We start from the raw sequence: 26,941 nt of genomic DNA, 5'->3' as shown, positions 1-26,941 counted from the left end.
AATACAAATTTGTCATTGGATAGAAGAAACATAAGAAGAGATAAATAAGGAAAGTATACGAATGATACGCATAAAAAAAGTTGCGTAAAATGAGCTATCCTAAACGACCGACGGAGTAATCCTTTTATTTCACAGCAGCGCCACGCCCGACACTGCCCTCTAAACTACATAGTCCGTGAAGTATGTTTATTACCGACAATACGAAATTGGCTGAAGTGGTAGACGAAAATGGTTAATTGTCAGGCTCGTTAGTGCAGCAGGTGAGCGATCAATTATTACGAAAATCGGCGTGTTATTTGTTCTCGGAATGTACAGTACGATTGACCCTTTCAAAGTCTCGTGTAAAACAAAAACGGAGTTTCCTTTGGACATTATCGCCATAGATTCATGGCATGTATCATTGAAATCACCTTTTCGAGACCGTTTGGTCTATTCGTTCCCACCACCCCCTCCCCTACCACTAATCTAACAAAAGAATTTTTAATTTCTTTCATGGCGATATTAAAGCTACCTCCATTATACGTCTTTACACGTTCGCGCACAAACTCACCTAAAATATCGATAATTTCGTGAGCATCGTTGAAAAGAAACAATACGCGCTAACCTCGGGACACATCAGCAAGACGTAGATTAATTTATTACGTCCATTCAGAAAACATACGTCCTCTCTCGTTGTTCCTCGCACACATACAGACACGTACAAACGCGCGCGCGCACGCAACGCAACACAGGCGTGCTCGCGCGCGCGCTGACGAACACATACCTACATACATACAAAACATAACACACACCACATATATCACATGCACGTATTAACATCGTGTCTTCTGTTCGTCGCGTGGAAAAAGTGACATGCATGATAAATTTCGATATACTCCAGTATGTGCGTTTGTATTGGAGCACCAGACAGTATAGATGTGTGGCAGGTGCAATGTTGCATCCCCCTGATGCGCGCGACTACGTTTATATAGTAGCTCTAATGTCATACCGAAGGCTACTTCTTAGTAATTCACAAAGGGTTCACTCTTCCGTGAAGTACAGTATATGGGTACTTTCCAGGCGATACCTAGCACGTACCTTGCTAGAAAAATATTTGTAAAGACTTGGTGGAACGAGAGCATGGCTTCTGGTGCATCATCCTTAGGTAGCGCTGGAGGTAGTGGTGAGTTTTCTTTCTTCATTTATTATTAATTGTTCTAGCGTGAAGAAACATAATGATCTCTTTATCTTGATCTTTATAATATCAAAACACATGTATCTTTATAGTATAATCTTATTGATAAGTAATACATGTACTAAAATTAGAATAATCTATAATAATTAAAAAATTAGGGCAATATTCTTATTAGAATTAAAACAATTTTTATATTGTTTCTAAAAAGTTTGGGAGATTGTTCATAATTTTTCATTTGCAAAAAAGTGATGAATCATGATGCTTATATGCGTGACCTAGAGTTTCTTTTCTGGTGAAAGCTAGTGAGACTTTTGATTATAATGTTTCGTCTAGTGGAACAAGTAATCGTTGGTTCGTATCTTTGCCTCTATTAATTAAGGTATTACGTATTAATATTATTATCTTGGTAGACTTTTCTTCCAATATTATATAAGATATTATTTTTATTTAATAATCATATTTTATATAAAAATAGTAATATCTATATTTCTTTTTTTTTTCTAGATGGAGCAATAAATATGGGTAAGAAGCACATTGACAAGATTTAATTTTTTCTGTAAGTTTTCTTTATTCTAATGTTTGATAAAAGTATGCTTTAAAAATAATCAGTTTTGTTAAGTAGATGTCTAAGATTATATTTAAATAATTTACAAAAAATTCTTAGTATTTGCATACCCAAAATAAATACTTTTTGTTTTCACGTTCAAAATATGTGTCTTTCTTTGTTTATATGTTAACATATAAGCATGTCTTCTTTTTTTATCATATTTTATTATCCCATATCCATTGTGTTGTGTTTGTTGTTTGGAATATACTTTCCACGTAACATGCAGAAAGGGACAATGGAGGCTACGGGAGCGTTGGAAATCCTGTTGGGAGTACTGAATGTCGTACCGATTATGAGGGCTTACAAGCTCAGTGTGATAAAGCAATGCATCAGCTTAAGTTACTTAGGCATAAGCACTCCGATACTGTTAGACGGTTTGTCTTAATTTTGTTTTATTATTTTGTCCTTGCTTTAAGTTATTAAGTCTGCATGCTTAATTACGAGCATGCTTACCAATTTTTATATTATATATGTTAATAGTAATGATTGTGTCATGTCATAACTGGAACAAGTATTAAATGAATATCTTTTTGCAGGTGTGAACATACTATGAAAGAATTGGAGTATTATCGTGGACAACATATAGCAGTCATGAATCAGTTAGAAGCGACGTCCCAAGAAAGCTCTGCTCTCCGTGGAAAGTATGGAGATCTGGTAAATGACAAACAAAGACTGGACAGAGAAGTGCAAGCATTACAGAAAGAAGTGTCGGAATTGAGATGTCAAAATCAAGAAGCTCTTGTTTCTGACAGCAACAATGGAGATATGAATCAGCATTATTTATCTGCGCTTAGAAGATATGAAGCCATCAAGGACGAATATGACTCGCTTAGAAAGCGATATGATGATTTAATAGCATCTCATTCCTCTGTTGTTAACAAGGTAATGAAAATATTTGTATTATTTTAATGATAATGATATATTATATCAAATAAAATGTTTACATTGAAATTAGTTGGAATTATCGCAAGAAGAAGCTGCAAGATTGAAGAAACAATATGATGAAATTCTCCAAGAACGTAACACTGCCGTACGTGAGCGTAATGGATTGAAACAACAATGTACCGCTGCCATAAGGCAGTGGGACATCGCGTTGAGGGAGAGGAATGAATATAGAGAAGCCCTTGCTAAAATGCAGCAGCAACATGAAGAAGCAGTAAAGGAAATTAATCAAGCCATGGTGTTACGTATGAAAACAAGCAAAGATATTAAGCGGCTTACGGAAGAAAGGAATGCAGCATTACAAGAATATAGTTTAATTATGGGTGAAAGAGATACCGTACACAAGGAGATGGAGAAACTTGGCGATGATCTGACCCAATCTTTTACTAAAATCACACATTTAGAAAATCAAAATAAACAACTTGTTGACGAAGTAAGCAATATACTTTAAATAAGTATTTTTATTTAATAAATTTAATATATCATACATATTATATATAAATATATTTTTTCCTATTTTTTATCAGAAAAAGACGCTGTCCTATCAGATAGAAACATTAAGGAGAGAAATATCATCTGCTCTTCAAGACAGAGACGAGTCTTTAAAGCAATGTAATGAATTACGTCAAAAGTTCGGTGATTATTCCGAAGGTGCGAACAGAGATTACAAGAATCGTTTGGAGTTGCATTCTTATAATCGAGAACGAGACAATGCAAATAAAGAAGCCGAACGTGAAACAAATAATGGAGATGCTAAGAGAGAGAAAGAACGTATGGACAATATAGATCAAGCCAATTTAGAATTAGACAAGCTTAGAAAATCTGTAGAAACATTGCAAGCCGAACTCGAAGAAGCAATACAAGAAGCAGAAGTATCCAAACGAAGAAGAGATTGGGCATTTAGCGAGAGAGATAAAATAGTACTGGAGAGAGAAAGTATAAGAACTTTATGCGATAGATTAAGGAAGGAACGTGATCGTGCTGTTTCGGAATTGGCAGGTGCTTTGCGTGATTCTGATGATATAAAAAAACAACGAAACGAGGCTTCGAGAGAGTTGAAAGATTTAAAGGAGAAGCTAGAGTCTGGCGACGCATTGAGAGCAAGTGTCTTTGGGCAAGGTCTTGCGCATGGTCACGACAACACTATCGATGCGGAACCTAACGAGTGGGAAGTACTTACTATCCATATGGATTTGAGCAGACTCGTGGATACTGATCGTGATCTGGGGATAATGTTAGTGGGGGGGCGTGATAATCCATATTACCCTAATGATACGGGTGTTTATGTAGCACAAGTTACACAAGGAAGTACGGCTGACGGCAAATTGAGAGTAAACGATTGCATCATACGTGTGAACAACGTTGATTGTGCCTCGGTATCTTCAAGAATGATATTAGAAACGCTACGTTCTTGTGCCGTAAGTCCGACCACGTTGACTATAAGAAGACGAAGATTAAGTAGAAGATCGTTGAGGACTATACAGCTACCTGTCGGCTCTATCCCACATGGAATTGCTTTAGAGCTTGGTATATACATATCAAAAATATCACCTGGTAGCTCAGCTGCTAAAGATGGAAATTTGGCTGTTGGCGACAGAGTCTTGAATGTAAGTTATATTTTCTCTTTCTCTTTTTCTTTCATATTTATTAAATATATATTAAGAGACATGCAACATCGTGATTTGATATTTTTTTCAGATCAATAGCAAACCAATGGAAGGAATAAATTCGGCGCATGAGGCAATGACTATCTTAAACGACAATACAACGGATGTATTAACGATCACTACGCTTAAAGGAATTCCTTTATCTTCTGCTACCAGTTCGGAAACGATGCCAATCAGTGGCAGTTTTGCATCGGAAAAGCAAAAGATGGTAAATAGTTGTTCGCAAACCGAACATGAAAGATTTATGTTGAAAACAACGTCGGACGACTCTGATAGAAGATATATTGGCTCGAACTTCGGAGACAGAAGTGTTTATAAAGTTTCGAAATCTGTTAGCGGGGAAAAGCCAAGTGGGATAAGTAATGCTTGGGATAATATAAGAGAAAAGATCGATTTCGTGAGAGGCCGAAAACCTAGTAAGGATCGGGATGATAAGAAGAAGAGACATCCCAATTCAAGTCCAAATACATTCGAACAGGAACAGGATGCAATAGCGGAACTTGATTCGGTTATAGAGAGTTATCACAAGAAAACAACTAATGGTGTACTCAAACGAAGTAAACGTCGTGGGACAGAGAAAATGGAGAAAAATGGTGGTACATGGCCCAAGGCTAGAGGTGGGCCACTAATACAAAATGGTACCGGTACGATATTACATCCACGTAAAACGAAGGAAAGGCTACCACTGAGCGTACTTCTAAATCATCCGCCAAAGTATGATAGTTACAACTATAATCGTATTTCCAATCCTATACCCCTAGCTAATTTCTCTAATGTCAGTAATCGGCATACTGTATACAAAGCCGTAGAAACACCATTACCAAATTTCAGCAAATCGGGACAACTCTTTGGTCAGAAGTCCTTCACGCCAGCAGTACAATTCAAGGATATTACGATAGATAAGAAAGTGACGATCGAGATAGAGAATACCGATAACAGGCTTAGCTCGACTTTGGCGCCATCCGAGACAAGTATCGATGTCTCTGTAAAATCTGGAAATATTGGTCGAGATATGGATTACTTCGCTAAAAAGAAAGCACAGAAGTACGCTATGAGTAACGATAGCCAGGTAGAAACGTTGCAACATAATAGAGCGCACTCTCAACTCTATTCGGGAATTGGGTCATCAACTTCGTCCACTAGTGGACCTAGACAACAACTAGCTGGTAATTTCTCTTTTCCCCCCTACACGCATTTGCATCCGCATCCACACCAGCAGAACTCTTTACCCTCAAGATATCCATCACCACCGTCATTGCCGTCTGCACAATCCGGAGAGTCTATAGGACTTCCCGATGCACGATCCTACTGTTTCGAACCTCCGTATAGTCCGGGCCCGCAAACGGGTTTTGGTCATTTGCACACACCCTCCGTAGATTTGCATTACCACAAACCTCGTGCTCCACCGGTCGGCATGGCATACGATGTGCCAGCATATACTCATGGATACGAAGGTGGTACATTTCCAAGAAAAAAAGAAAATCAACGTTTTCGTATACCGTCCAATCCTAGTGTTACATCAAAAAACAGTGTTGGCAAACTTTCGACTGGAAGTATAGAAAGAACTTCAGAGAGAGGCAGTCCAATGCCAACTTTTCACGTGGAGGTTCTCAGTCCTGGAACGGGTAATGGTAGTAATACCGGAGGAACCATCAGGGGAGGCAGCAATAGCAAGAGATCGAGTATGCCAGATTATTGTTATTCCCAACCTCGACCAGCTCCTGGTGAACTACGTAGAGTTCATATAGACAAATCGGTTGAGCCATTAGGCATACAAATTTCTTGTTTGGAAAGTGGAGGAGTTTTCGTTTCCACCGTCAGTGAACATAGCTTGGCGTCTCAAGTTGGTCTTCAAATCGGTGATCAACTATTAGAAGTATGTGGAATTAATATGAGGAGTGCTACTTATCAACTAGCTGCCAACGTTTTACGCCAGTGTGGTAATTCCATAACGATGTTGGTGCAGTACAGTCCAGACAGTAAGTGTTGTCTTAGTCCAGGCACTAAGTATTTTATCGGACAAAGATCGGTAGCTTTCCTTCGTATATCTATGTACGGTATACGCACTTTATTGATGTCGCATGTTTCTTAAAATAAAAATGATAAAATTCTCTTCCTATATTGCTATTGTAACATGATTTTCTAGTGCATATTTGAATATTTTTTACAACAGCACCCTCATTATAATCTTACTTTTTTTCTTTTTTTTTTGTTTCTTTTTCCTTTATATAAGAGTACAACGAACTTGAAGGATCAGCATCCTCTAGTTCTTCGGAAGCTGGTGGTGGAGAAGGTGGCACCAGAAGTGGCTCACCTACACCATGTAACAGTCCAGAAGTTCCAAGGAAAACGACGATCGAACCTTTGGAAAATACCGAACCTGAACGTGACACTACTACCACTACTACTACTTTATTGAGTGTAAAACGTGCAGAACGAGATATCAGAAATTCTGCTTCGTTGGAAGTTAGGTCTACGCAAGAAAGAGAACGTGAAATCAGAAATTCAGCATCTTTGGATATCAATATAAGAAAACCTGAATTACGTAGTTCGGCTACTCTCGACAATATGCGCAATTCTGCAACTCTTGACACTTTACGCGTAACTGGCAGCACACTAACACGTGCACAACTTAATCAGGCTGCGACAACATTGCAGAGACAAAATGCAACCGTAAGGAGCCCGACGCAAGAAGAACAAAATCGTAAAAGTCCAACTCCAGGTGAACCAAGATATTTATTCATTGAAACTAGGAAGTGTTCTAACTTAGGTATATCGCTCGTGGGAGGCAACGGCGTTGGTATATTCGTTCATTCCGTGCAGCCTGGCTGTTTGGCAGAAGAAGCTGGCTTACGTACTGGTGATAGAATTTTGGAATATAATGGTGTAGATCTGAAACAAGCAACCGCTGAACAAGCCGCACTCGAATTAGCAAGACCAGCGGATAAAGTGACCTTAATAGCTCAATATTTACCACAGCGATATAACGAAGTCAAGGATAAACCTGGTGATAGTTTTTACATTAAGGCGATGTTTGATCGAGTCGGTGAAGTGGGAGATAGTCTGCAACTTCATTTCAACAAAGATGATATTTTGTATGTGGATAATACTATGTTTAATGGTACACCTGGTCATTGGAGAGCTTGGTTGGTCGATCAAACTGGAAGGCGACAAACTTGTGGTATAATCCCAAGCAAATTCAAGTAGGTAAAACTATAATTAGCTAATGACAATATTTACACGATGTAGTAATATGTATTTGTATTTTTTTAGAGTCGAAGAAGAATTACTCTTGCGTCGGTCCTTAGGAGATATAGAAACGGATGCTGGTAGACGTGGTACAACGAGTGCACGTAGGAGCTTCTTCCGGCGAAAGAAACATCAACGTTCGTCCAGTAGAGATAGTAAAGAATTATCTCATATTACTGGAGTAAATATGGGCTGGTATAGCGACAGTGGAACATTGAACGAGGAAAGCCTTCCAGCTAGTTATCAGCGTGTCGAAAGACTCGATTGTGAGTATGTTTCTGTCGTTATAATAATAAAAAAAAAAAAAAACATTCCAAATATTAAATACAATTAATGTATTACGTAATCACCCTTGTAGATCCAGCTTTGAGACCTGTACTGATAATTGGTCCTCTGAGCGAATGCGTTGTGACAAAATTATTACAAGAATTTCCTGGACAATTCACAAGATGTCTTGCAGAAGCTATGCATTGTTCTCAAGCGACACTCGAACAAGGCTTAAGAGATTCCCTTTACGTAGACTACAGGAAGAAAGGAAGTTATTTCGAATGTACTACTGTTCAAGCTGTCAAAGATATTTGCGAGAAGGTAATTAAACGTATTAAACATTTTTACGAGCCTATTAAACATATCTATATGTATGTATGTGTATATACATATATATATATATATTTATATTTAATAAAAATTATTTTAATACAATAGAGCACACATTGTATCTTGGATATATCAATCGCCTCTATTGAACGACTTCATAGACATCAGATCTATCCAATAGTCTTATTGATCAAATTTAAAAGTACTAAGCAAATAAAGGAGGTAAAAGACTCAAGGTATCCTAGCGATAAAGTCAGCGCTAAGGCTGCTAAAGAAATGTACGAGCAAGCGCTTAAGTTAGAAGCTGAATATAGGCATTTTATTTCTGGTAAGTGAATATTTGTACACACGACATATAAACCCTTTCGCTCCGATGCGTTTATGAGAAAATATGATCGCTGTGGACACTGAGGTACATCGACATATGAATTGGTTACCACGCATGATAGCATTTTCTATTCTCCAAATTTTATTATGAAGTTTATATATAGTATATATAAATGTATATATACTATATATGTGTATATATATATATATATATTCAAATTATTTTTTAAAATAATAATAAAAATAATAATTTATTTTAATGTTCTTATTTTTTTTTTATAACCTGCATATGATATATTTAATTATAGAATGATAAAATAATAAAAATATAAAATAAAATAAAAAAAAATTAAACAAATAATCCATTTTTGTACGGAAGATTTCAACACACGCTAGAAATAACTTAACTTCCGCCTTTTACTATTGCTGAATGATTTACATGTAATGAGATAAAAAATACGCCATTGTATGCTGTATTTTCATTTTCATGTACACCACTTTCAATAGGTCATTTTATATTGTTGGTATCTCTTAAAGATTTAGAATTAGTTATTGTTCAACTTATCGTTATTTTTCCTATATATCCGTATTATTTCTTTGAAAAGTTTTCGATGATATTTTACTAACAACAATTTTGTTCTGGTTAAATATTGATACAGACAATAAATCAAGAGCATATTATTGTCCAAAAATGCTTCAATTATTTCATGATAATCAACTGTCCAAAAAATTCAGTGTTACCAAATGTATGACAATAATATCTTATCTAAAAAGTGTAAAATTTCATTATAATATGGCTTATATATATATACGCTTTTTTGCGGTACCATTCACTTTTCAAGGTCGTATATATAACCTCTTCGTACCTGATTGGTAGGTCATAGAAAACATTCGGGTGCCACTATCTACGTCTTTCGGAGCGAAAGAATTAAAATATAGCACAGAAACATATTTATATAAAATGAATATCTATTATAATTGATTATGAAAAATTTCAGCTGTCATTCCAGCAGGGGTGAACGTTGCCTATATATGCACACAAGTCAAGGGAGCCGTCGATGATGAACAAAGTAAGGCACTTTGGGTTCCACGAGGACTTCCCTGACATCAGAGGGGGGGTCCCCGTAAACCACAGTGGAAGTCAATATAATTCCACCAGGGGGCCCTTACGTCGTGCATGCTTAAAAAATTATGCCTTCAAACATTTTTATTTTTGGTCCTTTATCAAAAAAGATACATACATATTTTTTGAAACTCGTTCTCAAAGATTTTCTCTTATCGGTCCCATGTTTGTGTTCCATGCATTAATATTACATTGACAATGGAAAAAGTATCATAATTTATTTATATGTTCTTTCCGTTTACTTTCACATACGGAATACAAAAAAAATGATCTCATAATAACATCACGCACAGTTTTATATGTACATAAATTATAACTGTGCATATTACTTTTTAATAGAAGTTATAAAAATAATGAAATTATATGATGGGACATTTTTTTTTTTTAATTCATTACCTTTGAGTTCTGGTTGATTTAAAAATATATTGGAAAGATCGATTTAAAGATGCATTGAAATGATTGATTAGAAATTGTATTGAAAGGATTCATTAGAAATTATATTTTTGAAATCTTATCAGACCATTGATAGGCGAAATTTAATATCCGTCGTATCGTGGCCCGCTGATGGATGAATATCGATCAGACACACAATCGTTTAGTTAAAAAATCAACTGCTGTCGTGCTTGCACCCTTTGTTATAAACTCTTCAAACCAATTTTAATATCTGGAATAGGGAAGATTGATTGAAAAATGAACTTTTATAGTTCATGGTAAGGCTGTACAAACAACATGATTTATTTTATATTGAGAAAGAGATACTTATTTGTATATAATTTATCTAAACAAGATTACATAATATTTTCTTATTAAGTATTAGTTAATAAACGAAAAGTAGTATTAGATTATATTTTAAATAATATTTATATGTGTACACATACACACATATCTTTATTAGTTTATTATTTACATACATGTTGTTAAGTACGTGTTGTTACTGAGTTGGTTTGAAGAGTTCAAAGTTGTAAATTGTTAAAGCAAGGAATTGATAGTAGTAAAAACAGAGTAAATGGAATTGAAACGATACTCAGTTCCTGCTATCGAATTGTAAATAACTCGTAGGGAACAATAGGCATTGGTTATAGAAATGAACAGCATATTAAAACTCCTTCGTCACTTTTTAAATAATTGCAAAAATTAAAGAATTATTTAAACGTAATCGTTAAATTGTCAAAATGTTATAAATTTTTAAATCGTGTATTATTCTTATTGGACGAAAAGACATTTTATTTTTCTAAAATTTATTTTTTATTTCGGAAGAGTTTTAATTGATAGTTTATAGTTATATTTTAGAGTTTTAATACAATTCTAAAATAATCAATTATTATATTATAGTTTTATCGGTATTTCATCTTTAAAATGTGAGTTATCGTATAAAGTTCGTATTATTATGATATTTTTAACGAGCTTAAGACGAAAGATTAATTATAAATGCAAGTGATAATTATTTAAATATACTTTATGTGCAGTGTACTGAAGTATCTAAATCCAGATGAAATTGGTACAAAAATGTTCTTTGATCGTATACGTCTAATTTAAAAATGCAATCAAAAGGTATTATTAATTAATTTATATTTATTATTTACTATTTTAATTTAAAAAAAAAGAAACAAAGAAAAAACAATTAATGTCAATCAATTCAAATATTCTGGATATAGATACAACTTTCGTCCATTTTGAATTTAATGATACACTCAATGTATCTATCATATGATTATGTATGTATGATGATCGATTATTTAAAAACACTAACATCTATGTGTACCCATAACTACTTCGCGATAGAAGCTAGCATTTCTTAAAAAATTAATGATTGTTTGTTATTGCTATCGACGGGCTGCCGAATCGATTTTCATTGACAAAGACTACTGAAAAGAAATTATTTTTCTATGACATATTTTGAGCGGCTCGAACCTTCTTGAAATCGAAGAATATATATATATATATATAATATATATATATATATATATAATATAATATATATATATATATATATATTATATTATATATATATATATATATATTATATATATATATATATATATATAATTTCAACAGGAATATCGTTTGAAATAATTAACATACAAATCGTATATAATATACAAAATTTAAAAAAAGAAAGAAAATAAACACAGACAAATATTGATTTACGTGAAATTTAGTTTTTTGACGAGACAATATTTAGGCATAAGTTACAAACGAGACCAAAAATTAAAAGAATATTTTAAACTAATTGATAAGAGAATAATAATTACATTTATTCTTATTATAGAGCCAGCAAACTTAACACACAGAGTTAGATATACTTTTTGATACAACACCGAAATGATCAGTACATAATTCCGCTATATAAAACTGACTTGGAACATAAAATAATTAGGGGCCAAGTATCCTCTCGAAAGGAAAGTTACAATTATATACTTTTTGTAACTGAAAGACTTTTCATAAACACGGACAATCTAAAAGTTAAATTTAAGTCCATTTGCATAAAAGATATTTTTTTAGGGAAAACAACGGCTCTTTCAATTATTTTACTTCGATTATATTTTTTCTCTGAACTTTATAAAAAAAATTTTCATTAACACTATGACGTCCGGCGACACCACAGTATGTGCATAGTATCGTTCAGTGGCCGGCAACAGCACTTTAGTATCTTTTGGATTCTGTTGGTGTTTTGTTTAGATAACAATAAGTTACATACGCCAACAAGTTTTTTGTTTTTATAAGTACTTGTGCAACAAGCTAAGTAATCCGAATTAGCGCTGCCGGCGCCAAGCGAATAAATTTTTACGAGACGGTGGATGTTAAAGTGTTAATATTTTAATTGTTATATGAAGTCAACAAAAAAGGCTTGCTTTCCCTCGTATTTAACTTCGGTTTCAAGTTTTGCTCAAATATGTGCCTCGCTAAAAAAAAATTACATTTTTCTTATTTTTCGACATAGGGAAAGAAAAAAAAGAAATGAATCGAGGGCTAAGCGAAGCGCAAAATAGTATCAAAGAAGAAAAAGAAGGGTAACGTGTGATTATGATTATTCTCGATCACAGTACTGTGATATGTATAAGATTACTATTTCGACGACATATCAACTTAACAATTCTATACGTATATATAAATATCAATATATACATATATATATATATAAATATATATATATATATATGTATGTATTATATATATATAATATGTATGTATTATATAATACATACATATATATATATATATATTCGTATATATATATATACGAATATTTATATACGTACATATATAGTATATTATAATAAATGCATATTTTCGGCAATACTTATATATAGATAAGTATATATAGATGTCGTGTATTTAATAACACATTTTTGATATTTTCGCACTTAAAGCACACATTTTATATGTAAAATTGTTCGACACATACACACAAGTGCGTACATTTACAAAAGAGAATTGAACTTACTCGTCTCATTCTCAGCATGATTGATTGCAATCAAAAGAACAAGTGAACAGAGATAACTTGTAAAGCAGTATGTGTGTGTGTATATATATATATATATATATATGATGTATGTATATATATATATATACCATACATATCAGAAATTATTCAAAATATTTATGAGTAAATTGGTATAATTTATTTTCATCGGAAAATTGTATTAAAGCACAGGAGTCTCTGTTTACCGTAAACTTTGTTCACTTGGATCTCAAACATAGTAATTAGAATTTTACGTTTAAGATATAATTGGTGCATAAGCCGGGTGCACTCAGAATTCACGTATGCAATAATAAGACGATACTAATAATTAATAATCATTGAAGCGTTGATGGTGATATATTATGTAGCGGAGAAGCGGAAAAAACGGCGGTCTCGTTCGAATAATGATGCGATTAATACGACATACGTCGTTATTGCGAATATGTGTTATTTCGAATGTAGATCACGACTAGTCTTCGATAGTATTCTTCTATCTTCTATGTTAAATTTTTTAGCGATCATGTGTATATCTATTTCCTTTCCATTATTCCCTTTTTTACCTTTTCCATCCTTCGCGTATCAAACTCCCTCCAAAAATTATCATCTGTGATCAATTTGACAAATTTTTATTTCCTTTATCTTTTCTTCGCGTTATATCTCTTCCAAGTCTTCCAATTGATTAAATTTACATAATAGTATTGGTATAAAAAAAAAAGTTTTCAAATGATCAGGAACAATAGCTATATGTTTCTGTTTAAGAGGTATAAATCGGCCCGTGAAAGAGTTTGCATTTTCTAAAAAAAATTTCTTCTTTTTAATTTTATATCTTTTTTATTACCTTTATTAGACCGCGCGCGTTCCTTAATTGTAATATGCGGTGTAATAATAATATAAATACGTAAATAACTTTTGCAGGCAAAAGTAACGGGTAATAAATGATGATCGATGCCTTCCTGGCGATGCACCGAGAGATTTGAATTTGTTACAATTTTCACGAGGTTTGATACTACGAGATGTATTATTACTAATTAGTGATAATAATCTATAGAGTGGTCTCTTAGCGCGAACACGAACTTATAGCGAATTATTTAAATCGAACCATTTGTTATTAGAAAGAAAAAAGAATGAAAAAACTTTGCAATTTAACTTAGTGCAATATTTTTATCATCGAACGATGATAAATGACTTTGTTATTGAGAAAATTATAAACGGAAATATGCGTGCCGCAATTAAAACTAAACCAATGGAGTTTTAATTAACAGTATTTGGATAAATAATTAAGATGAGATATTGTGAACTCCGTCGATTATTGTGATTATTATCGTTTATACCTTTTTATATTTATATCGCCCACTTATCCCGATATCCATTGTTCCTAATATCAGGATGTCAAAAGGGCCTTTTATATTCTTTCATCACATTTTGTATTCGATATATTATTATATCATTATTTAAAGGAATATATTTTTAAAAAGTCATAAATAAGCAAGGAAATTGTCTGAACGTAAAATGATTTGTTTTTAAGACTTTCTTGTTTTATTATTTTTCTTTTAATAGCCAATTATTATTTTCCTATATTTTTTTCTTCCTGCCATAACACACACATAACATATATAAACACAACACACACGTATTATACTGCCTGTCAGATACTTCGTCAGATACTTCGTCATTCTTAAAAAAAAACAAAAAAAAGAAAAGAAAAGAAAAAGAACAGACGAATAACGTATCTTTTAATACGAAACCTCCGCAATAAAGTCCTGCCTGATATATTGAAGCAAAAAGATAATATTAAAAAAAAAAAAAAAATAAAAAAATGAAAACTAAAAAAAATCGTTGAAAATCATAGTGATACGTACAATCATAAGAGAACAAAGTTGAAACACATTTTTGTAATTAAGCGTCGTAAATCCTTATCGTTTTTAGTTTCAATGATCTTGAGTGCACAACATTATTCGTATCCTTTGAAAATAATAAAATGAAAATATTCCTTTATCCTTTGTATACATAAATCGAGATTTATATCAATAAGCATTTTATCTTCTTACACAATTAAGTAGATATATTACTTATTTATGCGCCGACTTCTTTTATTCAATGTTCTGCGTCGAAGCTAATTCAGTTATATGTATATATGTATGTATATATATATATATGTATATATGTGTATATATATATGTACATATATGTGTATATACATATATATATATATATATATATATATAGTACCTAACCGTTACTTGATGCGTACTACACTTCATAAGAAAAGTCGAGAAAGAAAAATACCTTTATATATTTTATTTTTCGATCAGATGAACGTTTAATGAATATTAATAAGAAAAAAAAAAACAGGTTGAGAATGCGATATAAGGGAAACTTATTAACCTACAATGAAACGTAAATATTTTTTACAACGTATAATTCATTAACGGAAAGGTTCACTTTATTTATCCGCTTGATTTTATTATAAACATTTTGTTAATTAAAAAACATATCCACTTATGTTATCTTACATACTATTGCGAGAATAATGCAAAGCGATTTACAATATATATATATATATGTATATGTATATGTATATGTATATGTATATGTATATGTATATATATATATATTAAGTTTTCTTCCTTCAAATATTTTCCCTGCAATGGTTTTGATACCAAATATATTTTAATCTATATTTATAATTGTATTTCTATTTATATATACACAGCTTCTTTATACATACATGCGTATATTGGATATATGTATGTATATATTTATATATAAACAATATAATATGTACATACATGTATTACGACGTGATATTAACGACTTTAACGTCTCATGTTATTATTATTATATATTATTATTAATATTATTATTTTTATTATTATTATTATTATTATTAATATTAATATTATTATTATATCATATCATATGCACGCGGATAAATATATATATTTATAGAAAATATATACACCTGTGTGTATGCATATGTAACATTGATCAATGTAAAGTAATTATTTGATATCACTATTGCGCTATTTTGGCGTAAATAAAGTCATACGTTTGAAAGAACGTGAATGCTCATCGTTCTTTATTATTTCAAAAGTTTCTTTCGTCGTGTAATCGTACAGTTGTAATTTCTTTTTTTTATTTTTGCATAAAGTTAATTATGGCAAGCGTAATTTTTTTAAACTATCAAATAAAATTTTTGGAATCGAGTCCGTTTGCTAAAAAATTATCACGTTTGTTACACGGAAACTAAATAAAATAATGAAAAAAAAAAAAGAAAGACTATTGCAAACAGAGTTGTGAGTAAATCATGCGTTAAGTTAAGCAATTTTTTTTGAATGCGTTATTATACTCGTTAAAAGGCTTGATAAATAACAATTGATTATATCTTTTCAAGTAATTACGAGTAAAATTTCTGTATTGGCTGTTGTTATTATATATATATATACTTATATTATATAATCATAGATAATTAAGTCAGCGAATCGCGTGCAAGCAAAATACGCGTGTTGCGTGTATCTATAAATGTATATAAAATCGTTCAAACGCAAATTATTAATAAATGAAAGTAACGAGAGATGTATGCTGTTTAAATCATTTTACTCACGAGCCTTATACTTCTTTTTTTTTTAAACTACATAACAAATATTATATGTAAGACATTTGTTATGGAATAGAATATTTGTATGTATGTATATATGTATATATATATATTAATGTATTATGTATATATATGTATGTATATAATATATATTATATTATTATATATATAATTATGTATTATGTATATATATATGTGTATATAATATATATATATATATTAATATTTTTTGTCAAACGATCGTATTGTACGATTGTACTTATTTTGGTATTAATTATGATTAAATAATCGCGTTAATAGTTAATAATAACAAATTAGTTAATAATAAACCATTATCTTATTTATCTCTATCGAGAGTATAAATAAATCTTCTTCGTTAAATAAATTACCTTCGTTATTTGCGTGCGCAAATAAATAAGTTTTTATACAAGAACGCTGCTAACGTATACGGAAATCTTGTGCATTTATAGGTATATTATGTGTGTGTATTATTATATATATATATATATATATATATATATATATATATATACAAGGTGCGTCATCAATTGAACTAACAAAACAAATTGCTTCACTTTTTCTTATTTTTCTTATTAAAACAGTCTTTTACGTTTAATTTGTTGTAATAATTGGTCTTGAAGTGAAACAATATACAGTACCTAAATTTCGTTGTGTACCTTTTTCGGTGATTCACTATGCATATTTTCTGTCATCTAATATTAGGAGAATCTAGAACGAGGTGGCTGGACCCTGAGCCTTTGTTTTTGAGTGCGAGGCGATCGCGACGTAACCCGAAATTCAAGAGGCAAGTCGTAACAGCGACAAACACAACAACTTGGAAACTTGAACCAATCGCTGAATATGCCACGACACTCGTTATTGGGATCATAAGCTAAGAGTCTATGAAGTCTATACTGCTGTTCACATCTGCATCCATCCCTACAGTACATCTGCTTGTTTTCGTGTCTGGCGTAAAAAAATTAAAAAAGGCTTGATTAATTCAAATCTTTTGTAAAGATTCAAGAGTGAAATGTAACAGAGAAAATGAAATAACGTTTGATATTATTGCTACTTACGTGCACTTCTCCCAATGGACGTATTGTTCAAAAGGATAAAGATTAAGCAGAGCAAGTACCTCGCCTCTAGTATTATTAGCCCAAAATGGTGCTACCACTTCTTCTTTTACAGGACAGGCATTTCTATATACCACAAATGAATCTATTACATTAAGTTAAGTTAAAATTATTTTACATGAATCCACGTTCATGCAAATACTCACACTCCACGGAGTTTCAAAACAGGTTGTTCCTGTTGTTGATCCTTCGCGGCAACGTCTTGATAAAGCTGACCTTCCATATTTACCGTTGCTGGTCTCGTCGACGGTCTATATTCTGGACGCGGTCTGAATTTCTGTTGATCGTCACTGACAAAGGTCTCGTGAATAGTCGTTTCTTTGCCTACGTCGAAGGAATCTTTAGTGAAAACTGTTGACGAAGTTGGCGCATCCAAACTCTCAATATTCGAATCATCCTCGATGTCCAATTCTGGTACTTCCGTTTGTTCCGTTGGCTCTTCTAACTTGTCTTCAACTTTTTCATCAATCTTCTCATCTATTCTATCAACTTGTCCGGATATCTCGTTGATGCTTAAATTCTGCTCGCGAACAATCTGCGTGTGTATAACTGTTTCGTTCTTCGCTTCGACTTCGTTGTCCACTCTTTTAAGTGTCGTTGAAGCCGAGGATTGTGTACTATCGATCTCTTTTGTAGTAACATCAACGCTAGATGATGAAGCTGTTGTTGAGGCAACCATAGTCGAGGTTACCGGCGTAGTCGAAGATCCCATGGAAGACACTATCGTAGTCGATGACGTTGTTGTACTCGTCGCTGAAGAAGTTACCATTGTTGTTGTACTAGTAGAGGAATCGTCGGTCGCTCTCAATCTGGTGTATTCGTTCAATTTTGGAAATTTACCAAATCTCTTAGTTGTAGGATCGTTAAAGGATCTACTAGTGAAACTACGACCCCCATATTCTTCGTCATCGACTCTTAGAATCCTCTCTTCGTCTTCTATCGAATCAAACTCGTCCTCGTATTGATATCCCCTATGATTTATCAGCAAAATAAATATGTTAGAGAAATCAGTAAATCTTTTTTGTAAATTTTTCAGACATTTTATATCATGGTACTTACCTAGAGTCATCGGAAAAATGATGATAGTAATCATCATACTTTAATTCTATGTCGTTTTTCTCAAATTCTGCCTTCAAAACGTTTATATATTTTTCATCGCCATACATACGTCTCATCAGACCTTGATTTTCTTGTACAAAACGACGTACGGCGTGCCTACGATCGAAATAATCGAATGAACATAAACGAATCATTCACATTTGTATATATGTGTTCTAATAATATATCGAACTAAAGCATAATAGAATTACGTAGTCGGATCATGTTCTACTCATATCAAATTCAATAGATGAAAAATATGTTTTGACGTACGCTTGCGAAACACTTTCTTCGATCTATCTATGTCAATGGAATAGAAACTTTGAATAGCTTGATTTGGTAAATGAAAAGAAAAAGTATGTTGTATCAAGAGCTATATCGATATTTTCAAAGAGGGATACATACATATGGGGTATAATAAAAAGATAAAGAAAATAAAGTACCAGGGATAGGAGCTACCAGCGATTGTGCACCAGCTCTGCCGGCGAAAGTCACATGGAAGATTAACGATTGCGAATGCAATTGTACGTCCGGCACGCGAATATGGTTTGCTGCACGCTGATGATGCGTCGTATCCGAAAGTACTTGGACCACCACCACCATTTCCTTGACATCTCACTAGCTGCACTCTGATCACCTGTAATTACGTCGTATATATGCGTGTGCGTGACGTATATAATATATCAAATAAATGATGAATAGTAATCGAATGTTGGTTGTCGATCAGATTAACATATCACTGACTAGTTAGCACGATCCCGTTAATGCTACAGGCTTCGTGTTGTCATTACCACGTGCAAGCGGGATCGCAAATCGAGTCCGAAATCTCGACTCGATCAAGAGTTCAATCGATGAATATTGACCGACCGGTTTTCGTAAAGCGAGTTAAAGATAATAGGGCGGAAGTTGATGCATTACAGTTAATGTAATGACTTGAAAAAGAAAAACAAAAAGAAAAAAGGGGAAGATGAAAAAAGACGTAAAAAAAAGGAGATTCAAGGAAAAAAAAAAGGTTTGCTCTTAAACTTAGACTCATGTTAATGAACTCACCTGAAGAAGAAGAAACGCGATTAATTTCATAACTCGTTTAGTTTGGGGCACGTCGTTTTGGACGTTTTATTTTTTTTATTTTTATTGTTTTTTTTTTTATTTTCTATTTTTTTTGTTTTCGTTTTTCTTTTTGTTTTGTTTTTTGTTTTTTTCTTTTTTTCTTTTTTTCTTTCTTTACGAGCGAGGGCCCCGACACAATCAACGTCGCGGTCCCGCTTATGGCCACTGTCGTCTATAGGTTTCACTGACAGTTTATTGGCACTTTGACGAAGAAAATAAAATAAAAAGGTGTATATGTTAGAGAAGAAAGCTCGAAGAGTATTCGCGCGGAGTACTCGCGAAGGGTAGAGGGGCTCGTGGCTACATGACAGCACCTCCGCGTGCAAAGAGGATGCTTTCATTACTGGCCTCTCTCTTCGCCTACCTCGAGTCTCCTCCTCGTTCTCTCGTCACCCACCGCCCATGCAACGTGAACGTTCACTTGGAAAAAGATCGCCCCTCTCGAGGACGAGGATCGGATCGACTCTTCTGTACTCATGAATCCTCCTTGTGAAAGAGAGAGAGAGAGAGAGAGAGAGAGAGAGAGAGAGAGAGAGAGAGAGAGAGAGAGAGAGAGAGAAAGAGGTATTTAAAGAAGAAGAAGAAGAAGAAAAGGGAGGAGAGTCGAGCAAGACGAGGAGTAGGTCATCGTCGCTTGTACCGTTAGTTTCGCTACCATTGATGTGTGTCACGGGGGCCTAACAGTGACGTAGCAACAAACTATGATGGGACTTGGACTTCCGGCGAACACAAAATTTTTTTTTTCTTCGCTTCTTCCTTATCCTACGTTGACCTTTTTTTCTTATCTTAATTTCATTTCTTTTTCTTTCCATTTATTATTAATAAAAGATCTCGACCTTTCACAACACCTCTCTTTTTCTTTCTTTCTTTCTTTCTTTCTTTCTCTCTCTCTCTCTCTCTCTCTCTCTCTCTCTCTCTCTCTCTCTCTCTCTCTCCTTCTTATTTACCAAAAACATCTGCAAAGGAACATACCTAAATCTATTCACCTTTCAATGTTTTAATTTCTTTAGAACTTTTCTAACGATCTAAACGTAAAATTTTATTACCTTGAATGGAGAAAAAATATAAATATCTTTTTTTAATATCTCCAGGTAACTAACGATGGTATTACGTTACTGTACCTGTAATGTGTTTATAGAGTTAGAAAAAGACAACGTAGTCACTCGTAAAAGCGACTTATGTCTTACAACGAGACAGCTCGTATGTTCCACTAACCTCGAAAGCACTGTCACTGATGCTTCTTTCACTGAATTTCCTCGCTTTTGTACAAAGGGGGACCTTGACAGACCCAGGCTAAACCCTCATTAAAGTCTAGAACTACGACATCATCCCCTCTATCAATTTCTTCTCTCTCGATTAATCTTTGAACATTGATAAACATCTTCGAGAACTTATTGGAAAATGAAAAGAAATTTTTATAAACTGATAATGTTTTTCATTTGATATTAAAAATTCAACCTTTTTTTTATTTATTTTCTTCAAAAAAAAATCTTTAAAGTTAATCTTTAATTTAATTTTAATTAATATATTTAAACAATCATATTTTGCATTATTGCATTAATATTTTTGATTGACTTTCCTTTACCTTTTCCTTTACAAAGATACATCTTTAAATAATATTACACAGTGTTCCGTTAGAAAGATATCAATGTTATCCAATGATGCGTTGAAAACAGTCAACCTTATAGTAATGATCCTTTGCCATCTAATTCATACCTAATAGAGCGTGTCTATTATAAATCGTTGACAACATAATTTGTACCTTCAAAATTCATATTTTTATGAATTTTAATATATTTGTCGCCAAATTTAAGTGAACTTATTTAATTTTTTCATATTATACGTATTATATATCGTTTGATAAGAAAGAAGTTTTCCTTTTTATGATAAACAAAAGCATATGACTTTGAACTTAGCCTTGTCCATTACTTAAAGCAGTGTTTCTCAACGTGGAATTTATAGAAACATGTTCATTTGCATAAAATTGAAAATTTGTTTGATAAAATTTTGATAATATTGGACATAGTTAGAAACATAATATGTCGGTCTTTAAAAATTTTTTAACTTCGAAAGATAAAGTTGGGAACTACATTGTTTTGTACAAAACTATGTTCCGTATTATCATTAAGATAAAGAAAATTTATGAAAATTATTCAATTATATGATTGTTCAACAAACATTCAAAGATAACATTTATTATTGATATTTATTCGACGAATATACTTTTTTAATTTTTTGTGACCATGGTCGATCGTTGGTAATGATTAGATTTCTTGTTGTATGCTATGTAATAGCAAGTGAGTCAAACTGAATAATAATAATAACAAAAAATTCTTATAAATTACGTTATAAATCATTTATGTATTACAAATACATTGTTATTATATTATTTCTACAATTAACAATTTCATATGAAAAATTTCTATCAGAATATTAAGATATCATATATGGATGTCTAATTTAAAACATAACCTTAAAGGATAGCTTGTTTACTAACGTGATCAGTGGCAATGAATTAAATTGTGTTATTACTTATAACATGGCAAATAAAAATCCAAACGAAATAGTACTGAGCTATCAAGATTGTCTACTTCGCAATTCTGATGTAGATTTACTGAAAGGTCAACATTGGCTCAATGATGTTATTATTGGATTTTACCTTGAGTATTTAGATAATCATCTAAATATCCCAAATAAAAATGAAATACTTTATATTAGTCCGGAATTAACTCAATTATTGAAAATGACAGATCCGTCGCAGTACGATATATTTTTAAAACCCATCGAAGCTCCTATTAAAAAATTTATTTTTTTCCCATTAAATAATATGAATAGAAAAGATGTTCCTGGTGGATCGCATTGGAGTTTATTAGTATATTCTAAGCCAGAAGAAACTTATTTTCATTTTGATTCTTATCAAGGTACCAATGGATCGGTAGCTTCAATCTTTACCAATAACCTCATGTTGTATTTTCATTGTAAAAATGAGAAAAAATTCATTGAAGTGGAATGTCCGCAACAAGATAATGGATATGATTGTGGATTATATGTTTTATGTTTTACGGATATAATTTCTCGTCATGCTTTAGAAAATGGTAAAATAAGAGATTGTAAATTAAATACTGTTAATTCCTATGTTAAGTCTAAACGGAGAGAATTATTGTGTTTGATTGATGAAGCAAAGAAAAAATAAAATCACAAATATGTTAAATTTAATATATACATCTATAAATAATTATATTCTTCCATTTAAATGTAATATATATATAAGAAATTATATAACATTCTATAAAAAAATATTGATGTATGTACTGTTATAAAAATTACAAATTTTTTTGATAAAAAATATGTTAATTTATCTATACTTATATTGTACTATTACATTTATTATTCTTAATAGAAACATTATAAGTTTGTATTTATGGTTTAGGATAATATTCGTAAGAAGATAATAGAAAATAAAATTTGAGAAAAGATTTGTTTCAAAAGATACGGTAGTCATCGTATACCTGCTTATTTCAATACATTTTTCTATTCAACCCGGTTTTCTTTAGAATTAACGGTATGTTACTAACGGCATCGAGGATAATAGAACTATTTTAAAGCTCATATAATCTTTCTTATAAATTAAAACCAGAATTTTAAATAAAGACATTTTCTATTAGTAAAACTTTTAAGAACCATAAATTATCATAAATTTGGAAAAGAAAGTGCCATTTGAGTCTAACTACATAGACTTAGAGTTTACTGGATAATTTTTAAAGAAATTATTTACTGTACTGTACAATAGATCAAGCTTATTTTCCAACAGTCGAAATACCTCTGTAATTATCTTCTGATACTTTATGTTATTAGATAAAAGAGAAATCGAAACTTTTGTTAAATGATTCATCCTCTTATAAAAAAATTATATTGACATTTTTTTATATTTTCTGATAACTTTCTTTTACGTATAATTTTAAAATATAGCATTTTATTTATTTTAAGAGTATATTCAACATGTAATCGTAAGTACTGAAATATCTTAATAGATGTCGACACGAAGTTAAGAAAATGGATGAAGTTAACCAACCAGTAACTAATGATCTATGGAAATATGATTCTCAATTTGACACTTATTGCTTTCACAGAATTTATATAAAATTACTTTTATATACAGGATGAATGATTATAAAATGCCTATTATCGAGCCTACTATTGATTATACAAAGGTGGAAATATTTAAACATTCATTTTTCTTTGCATGTAACGTATAACTTGAAATTAATATTATCTTTACTTTAGTTTTAATGATAATTTAAGTGTTATTTTTCCTTCAAAGGTTCCACCGATAAATCAAAAAAGAACAATTTCTTTTATTAATCATTTTATTATACATACTGTAACTTTTCTTAATAAATTTGCACTATCATGCGAAGAGAAATTATTTGAATTTGAAAATAAACTTCAAAGAGTAGAAGCATCTCTAGCAATTCTTGAATCTCGGGTATGTATTAAAAAAATTAACAAGACTTTTTATTTCTATTAAATATTAAACCTATTTATTAATTAACATCATGTATCGTCTTTATCAGTTATCTTCGATACCAGACTTGCAACCAAGCACAGATATTCAAAATGATAACATCAAAGAAAACAATGAAGTTAAATCTGAGAATGTAGAAGTCTCAAAAATAGATGAACCAGATAACGTAGAGGAAAACAAATCTAGTAGCAATGAATCTTCTATACAGCAAGTTGAAAGAGATCCTCGTTATGATAAATATTTTAGAATGATTCATTTTGGTGCACAAAAAGAAGCAGTCAAATTACAAGTACAACAAGAAGGACTGGACCCGACTGTTTTGGAGTAAGTCTTTACTTTTATTAGTAATCATAATAAATTATTATTTCATTACATTTTGAAATTGTAAAGATGCATGATTCTATTTATAGGATAAATTTTATATTGCGAATATTCATTGCATTTATTGTAATTTTCTATTCTGCATTTTTAATCAACAATAACAGCATTTTTATCTTTTAACCATAACAGCGAGCCACAACATATATCTTCTTCTAAAGGCAAATCGAATGTGGCAAATACAACTGCGAGTCAAGGTGACTAACTCATTGAATGTTATAAACATACTTTCGTTAACATATTTGTTATATCAAAAAAATCACTCTTAATAAAATAAACAAATATAAAAATTCAGATTTATTTTATTTCTTATTAAATTTACAGAACATAGCGTAAAATAAATCATTTAGAACTGAATCATTTGTCCCTGAAAATAATAATATATTAAAGATTAGTACTTTAAAGATTAGTACTTTATAGAATTTAGGTATGTAAAAATTGTTGTAATGTATTTACCTTACGTTTCTTGTCACCACCTAATTCGAAGTGCTTGCATCTTTTAAGAGGAATTTGTTTTCTGTACTTACACTCTGTACATTCCATTCTTAACACTATTTTCTTGGTAGTTTTAGCCTATCGATGAAAAAGAAATACTATTGTAACACAAATCTTTGTATTGATTGATAATATGTAGCAATGATAGTATGTACGAAGATATTTTAAATACAATTACAGATTATATATTTGTTTTATAATATCAAATATTTTCTTTATTATGTACATATAACATAATCTATAAAATAAACATACCTTCTTTCTGAATATAGGTTTTGTTTGACCACCGAAACCTTGTTGTTTACGGTCATAACGTCTTCTACCTTGTGACGCATGTCTTTCTTTGCTCTTTTTATATTGTGTCACCTTATGTGGTTTGTGTACTTTGCATTTCTTGCAAAAAGTACGTCTTTGCTTCGGTACGTTTACCTGTAAATGAAATGGATCACATTTCAATGTTCACATAAAGTTATAGTTCTAAATAGAAAAATTTGATAGTGTCGAATATGCATTTTCGTAATATTAATACCAAGGACAACTTAAACCAAAAAGTCTAAAGAGTTTTTTATTGATATTATTTGCAAAATTTTGTTGACTATACATTATTATTTGATTATAAAAGAAGGAGAAGCTTGAACATTCATGTATTTTAAAGGTTATGTTCATCATTGACAACAATGTTATTTTGACGAAGAAATATAAAATGTATATTCAAAATTATAGTAAATATTATTTCTTTAATTGCACTGTTTTTTATAAACTATATAAACTCAGGATTAAAAATTTAATAATGGATTTAGAAAACACCATAAAATGTAAACTTCACCTACCATCTTGAACGTTTATGAAGAAAAGGAAGGTAGTATAAAACGGAAGTCAAGTCAGAGAGATACGTGCGCATGCGTCTATTACTTGCGTTGTATAAAATGTTGTCAAAATGTGTCTTTTAAATTTGTTTCCATTATATTTATAACATGTCTAGAATACAAAATTAAGATATTTTGTATAAAATTACAATAGATAAACTAAATGCTGAATATTTTATAAATAAATAATACGAAGATAGCTTCAATGACGGAAATCCAAATGCGACATTTAATCGATAAAATCAACTTTATATTAAAGTATACATCATAAAGAATATAAGATATTTTTTTCAATAAAAAAGTAATAAACTATACGGAAATAGATGTATGATTTTACGATTATATAATACGGCCGATAGACGCGTAGGCTTATTGCAAATTTAGAATAATTCACGCAACTTCGTGAAGTTAACTATGTTCTCATATTAAAGTCAGCTGTTTGTTTCTTCTCAAAACAAGTAATAGTTTTGTCAATTTATTTATTAAAAAGAAGATTAAATTGATATTTATTCGATGAGAAATCAAATTTTAAAAATTTTTAATTGTTATGATTTACAAATCTAGATAGTTATAAACGATGAAAAATATT

General features: G+C 31.5%; 5 protein-coding genes across 14 annotated transcripts in view; 3 read left to right on the top strand and 2 right to left on the bottom strand.

Annotated features, from left to right (window-relative positions):
- Positions 1–10,922, top strand: part of LOC124948941 (disks large homolog 5) — an 11,896-nt gene extending 974 nt beyond the window's left edge. The window contains exons 1-13 of one of the 9 annotated variants that reach the window (XM_047493294.1): positions 1–260; positions 881–1,162; positions 1,679–1,696; positions 2,008–2,155; positions 2,318–2,663; positions 2,737–3,156; positions 3,251–4,330; positions 4,422–6,369; positions 6,624–7,593; positions 7,664–7,905; positions 7,998–8,227; positions 8,345–8,564; positions 9,562–10,922. The exon at positions 1–260 is cut by the window's left edge and continues 664 nt beyond it. In XM_047493294.1, coding sequence (XP_047349250.1) covers positions 1,045–1,162; positions 1,679–1,696; positions 2,008–2,155; positions 2,318–2,663; positions 2,737–3,156; positions 3,251–4,330; positions 4,422–6,369; positions 6,624–7,593; positions 7,664–7,905; positions 7,998–8,227; positions 8,345–8,564; positions 9,562–9,668 — 5,847 coding nt within the window. In that variant the 5' untranslated portion in view covers positions 1–260; positions 881–1,044 and the 3' untranslated portion in view covers positions 9,669–10,922. Of the gene's footprint in view, positions 1,163–1,678; positions 1,731–2,007; positions 2,156–2,317; positions 2,664–2,736; positions 3,157–3,250; positions 4,331–4,421; positions 6,370–6,623; positions 7,594–7,663; positions 7,910–7,997; positions 8,228–8,344; positions 8,565–9,561 lie in introns of those variants that run through there. The other 8 variants (XM_047493296.1, XM_047493295.1, XM_047493297.1 and 5 more) reach the window with 8 other exon arrangements.
- A 4,436-nt stretch (positions 10,923–15,358) lies between these two features.
- On the bottom strand, positions 15,359–20,942 carry LOC124948612 (protein spaetzle 4). Of its 2 annotated transcripts, none has more exons than XM_047492463.1 (6): positions 20,453–20,942; positions 19,422–19,615; positions 18,940–19,095; positions 18,027–18,851; positions 17,824–17,946; positions 15,359–17,713 (listed from the first exon to the last, which is right to left on the bottom strand). In XM_047492463.1, exons 1-6 carry the CDS (start codon positions 20,564–20,566, stop codon positions 17,467–17,469), a joined length of 1,659 nt encoding a protein of 552 aa, XP_047348419.1. In that variant the 5' UTR covers positions 20,567–20,942; the 3' UTR covers positions 15,359–17,466. The 2 variants fall into 2 exon arrangements, with proteins under 2 accessions (XP_047348419.1, XP_047348420.1); XM_047492464.1 differs by lacking the exon at positions 20,453–20,942 and adding an exon at positions 20,029–20,444 and having other exon boundaries at positions 16,919–17,713.
- Positions 20,943–22,195: 1,253 nt separating this feature from the next.
- Positions 22,196–23,555, top strand: LOC124948616 (sentrin-specific protease 8-like). The gene has a single exon (XM_047492470.1). It carries the CDS (start codon positions 22,628–22,630, stop codon positions 23,279–23,281), a length of 654 nt encoding a protein of 217 aa, XP_047348426.1. The 5' UTR covers positions 22,196–22,627; the 3' UTR covers positions 23,282–23,555.
- A 576-nt stretch (positions 23,556–24,131) lies between these two features.
- Positions 24,132–25,753, top strand: LOC124948617 (WASH complex subunit 3). Its single transcript, XM_047492472.1, has 4 exons — positions 24,132–24,299; positions 24,410–24,574; positions 24,663–24,937; positions 25,124–25,753. Exons 1-4 carry the CDS (start codon positions 24,249–24,251, stop codon positions 25,194–25,196), a joined length of 564 nt encoding a protein of 187 aa, XP_047348428.1. The 5' UTR covers positions 24,132–24,248; the 3' UTR covers positions 25,197–25,753.
- LOC124948619 (60S ribosomal protein L44) lies at positions 25,037–26,464 on the bottom strand. The gene is made up of 4 exons (XM_047492474.1): positions 26,317–26,464; positions 25,742–25,915; positions 25,448–25,564; positions 25,037–25,358 (listed from the first exon to the last, which is right to left on the bottom strand). Exons 1-4 carry the CDS (start codon positions 26,317–26,319, stop codon positions 25,338–25,340), a joined length of 315 nt encoding a protein of 104 aa, XP_047348430.1. The 5' UTR covers positions 26,320–26,464; the 3' UTR covers positions 25,037–25,337.
- Positions 26,465–26,941: the final 477 nt, after the last annotated feature.

This window comes from Vespa velutina, chromosome 4 (assembly GCF_912470025.1).
Source record: "Vespa velutina chromosome 4, iVesVel2.1, whole genome shotgun sequence".
NCBI lineage: Eukaryota > Metazoa > Arthropoda > Insecta > Hymenoptera > Vespidae > Vespa > Vespa velutina.
Note: the sequence above shows the minus strand (reverse complement) of the source record. Positions and strands in the feature narration are given on the sequence as shown.